Source organism: Trichinella spiralis (assembly GCF_000181795.1).
Source record: "Trichinella spiralis strain ISS 195 chromosome Unknown Scfld4, whole genome shotgun sequence".
Taxonomy (NCBI): domain Eukaryota; kingdom Metazoa; phylum Nematoda; class Enoplea; order Trichinellida; family Trichinellidae; genus Trichinella; species Trichinella spiralis.
Genome location: NW_003526943.1, coordinates 2,853,378 through 2,856,230, shown reverse-complemented (window position 1 = coordinate 2,856,230; position 2,853 = coordinate 2,853,378). Strand labels below are relative to the sequence as shown.

General features: G+C 46.6%; 1 protein-coding gene across 1 annotated transcript; it reads right to left on the bottom strand.

Moving 5' to 3' along the window:
• Window positions 1-16: 16 nt before the first annotated feature.
• On the bottom strand, window positions 17-201 carry Tsp_00723a (conserved hypothetical protein; the record flags this gene model as incomplete). Its single annotated transcript, XM_003376470.1, has 1 exon — window positions 17-201. A coding segment is annotated over exon 1 (185 nt), but the record flags the coding sequence as incomplete, so codon positions are not given.
• Between the last annotated feature and the right edge of the window lie 2,652 nt (window positions 202-2,853).

Below are 2,853 nucleotides of genomic sequence, written 5' to 3'. Positions count from 1 at the left end.
GGAGGATGTGACAGACCCAAGTCTGGGGTCTTCATTCCCTGTCGCAGCTGATCGCAAAGCCATCGCCATACATTTCTCATACAACATCTCCGTTTCGATGACTGCTTGTATCCAGAGTCGGGAACTACGAAAGAGGAGGTGGATCGCTTCCACGTCAATTCTGGTCTTAGAACTTAGGCAGTTAACGCGGAATAGTTCCATCTTCCAGCGCTATCTTCTCAAAATAGTTGAGAGAACTGATGGGATCAGTTCTTGATCTTCCCAAATAGTTCAGCAAATTGTACGGATTAGTTCTTGATCACGTCGATTAATTCATTATCTTCAAAGCCCTGGGGAGGGGGGGTAGGCTTTGAGAGGAACGGTTTGTGTTCATAGTGTCTCTCTGACGGTTCCAATGCAGGCTGAGTATTTTCAACAGTCGACTCAGCTGGAGTGAAGACACTGCCTCAAGAGGCAGGTTGGGGAGCGCTCATGGATCATAGAAGACACATTTCTTCATTGTGAAATCCGTGGTCTTCATCATGAAATCTACTGGAGATGTGACAGACCAATGTCTGGGGTCTTCATTCCTGTCGCAGCTGATCGCAAAGCCATCGCCATACATTTCTCATACAACATCTCCGTTTCGATGACTGCTTTTATCCAGAGTCGGGAACTACGAAAGAAGAGGTGGATTGCTTCCACGTCAATTCTGGTCTTAGAACTTAGGCAGTTAACGCGGAATGGTTCCATCTTCCAGCGCTATCTTCTCATATAGTTGAGAGAACTGATGGGATCCGTTCTTGATCTTCCCAAATAGTTCAGCAAATTGTACGGATTAGTTCTTGATCACGTCGATTAATTCATTATCTTCAAAGCCCTGGGGAGGGGGGGTAGGCTTTGAGAGGAACGGTTTGTGTTCATAGTGTCTCTCTGACGGTTCCAATGCAGGCTGAGTATTTTCAACAGTCGACTCAGCTGCAGTGAAGACACTGCCTCAAGAGGCAGGTTGGGTAGCGCTCATGGATCATAGAAGACACATTTCATCATTGTAAAATTCGTGGTTTTCATCATGAAACGTACTTGAGACCTGACAGACCAATGTCTGCGCGTCTTCCATCCTGTCGCAGCTGGTCGCAAGGCCATCGCCATACATTTCTAACATCTCCGTTTCGATGACTGCTGGTATCCAAAGTCGTGAACTACGAAAGACGAGGCGTATCGCTTCCACGTCAGTTCCAGTCTAAGAACTTAGGCAGTTAACTCGGAACAGTTCCATCTTCCAGCGCTATCTTCCAAAATAGTTGAGCGAACTGATGGGATCAGTTCTTGATCTTCCCAAATAGTTCAGCAAATTGTACGGATCAGTTCTTGATCACTTCGATCAATTCATTGTCTTCATAGCCCTGGGGGGGGCAGGCTTTGAGAGGAACGGTTTCTGTTCATAGTGTCTCTCTGACGGTTCCAATGCAGGCTGAGTATTTTCAACAGTCGACTCAGCTGGAGTGAAGACACTGCCTCAAGAGGCAGGTTGGGTAGCGCTCATGGATCATAGAAGACACATTTCTTCATTGTGAAATCCGTGGTCTTCATCATGAAATCTACTGGAGATGTGACAGACCAATGTCTAGGGTCTTCATTCCTGTCGCAGCTGATCGCAAGGCCATCGCCATACATTTCTCATACAACATCTCCGTTTCGATGACTGCTTGTATCCAGAGTCGGGAACTACGAAAGAGGAGGTGGATCGCTTCCACGTCAATTCTGGTCTTAGAACTTAGGCAGTTAACGCGGAATAGTTCCATCTTCCAGCGCTATCTTCTCATATAGTTGAGAGAACTGATGGGATCAGTTCTTGATCTTCCCAAATAGTTCAGCAAATTGTACGGATTAGTTCTTGATCACGTCGATTAATTCATTATCTTCAAAGCCCTGGGGAGGGGGGGTAGGCTTTGAGAGGAACGGTTTGTGTTCATAGTGTCTCTCTGACGGTTCCAATGCAGGCTGAGTATTTTCAACAGTCGACTCAGCTGGAGTGAAGACACTGCCTCAAAAGGCAGGTTGGTTAGCGCCGATGGATCATAGAAGACACATTTCATCATTGTAAAATTCGTGGTTTTCATCATGAAACGTACTTGAGACCTGACAGACCAATGTCTGCGCGTCTTCCATCCTGTCGCAGCTGGTCGCAAGGCCATCGCCATACATTTCTAACATCTCCGTTTCGATGACTGCTGGTATCCAAAGTCGTGAACTACGAAAGACGAGGCGTATCGCTTCCACGTCAGTTCCGGTCTAAGAACTTAGGCAGTTAACTCGGAACAGTTCCATCTTCCAGCGCTATCTTCCAAAATAGTTGAGCGAACTGATGGGATCAGTTCTTGATCTTCCCAAATAGTTCAGCAAATTGTGCGGATCAGTTCTTGATCACGTCGATTAATTCATTATCTTCATAGCCCTGGGGGGGGGGGCAGGCTTTGAGAGGAACGGTTTGTGTTCATAGTGTCTCTCTGACGGTTCCAATGCAGGCTGAGTATTTTCAACAGTCGACTCAGCTGGAGTGAAGACACTGCCTCAAGAGGCAGGTTGGGTAGCGCTCATGGATCATAGAAGACACATTTCTTCATTGTGAAATCCGTGGTCTTCATCATGAAATCTACTGGAGATGTGACACACCAATGTCTGGGGTCTTCATTCCTGTCGCAGCTGATCGCAAAGCCATCGCCATACATTTCTCATACAACATCTCCGTTTCGATGACTGCTGTTATCCAAAGTCGTGAACTACGAAAGAAGAAGGTGGATCGCTTCCACGTCAATTTCTGGTCTTAGAAACTTAGGCAGTCAACGCGGAAAAGGTTCGATCTTCCAGCGC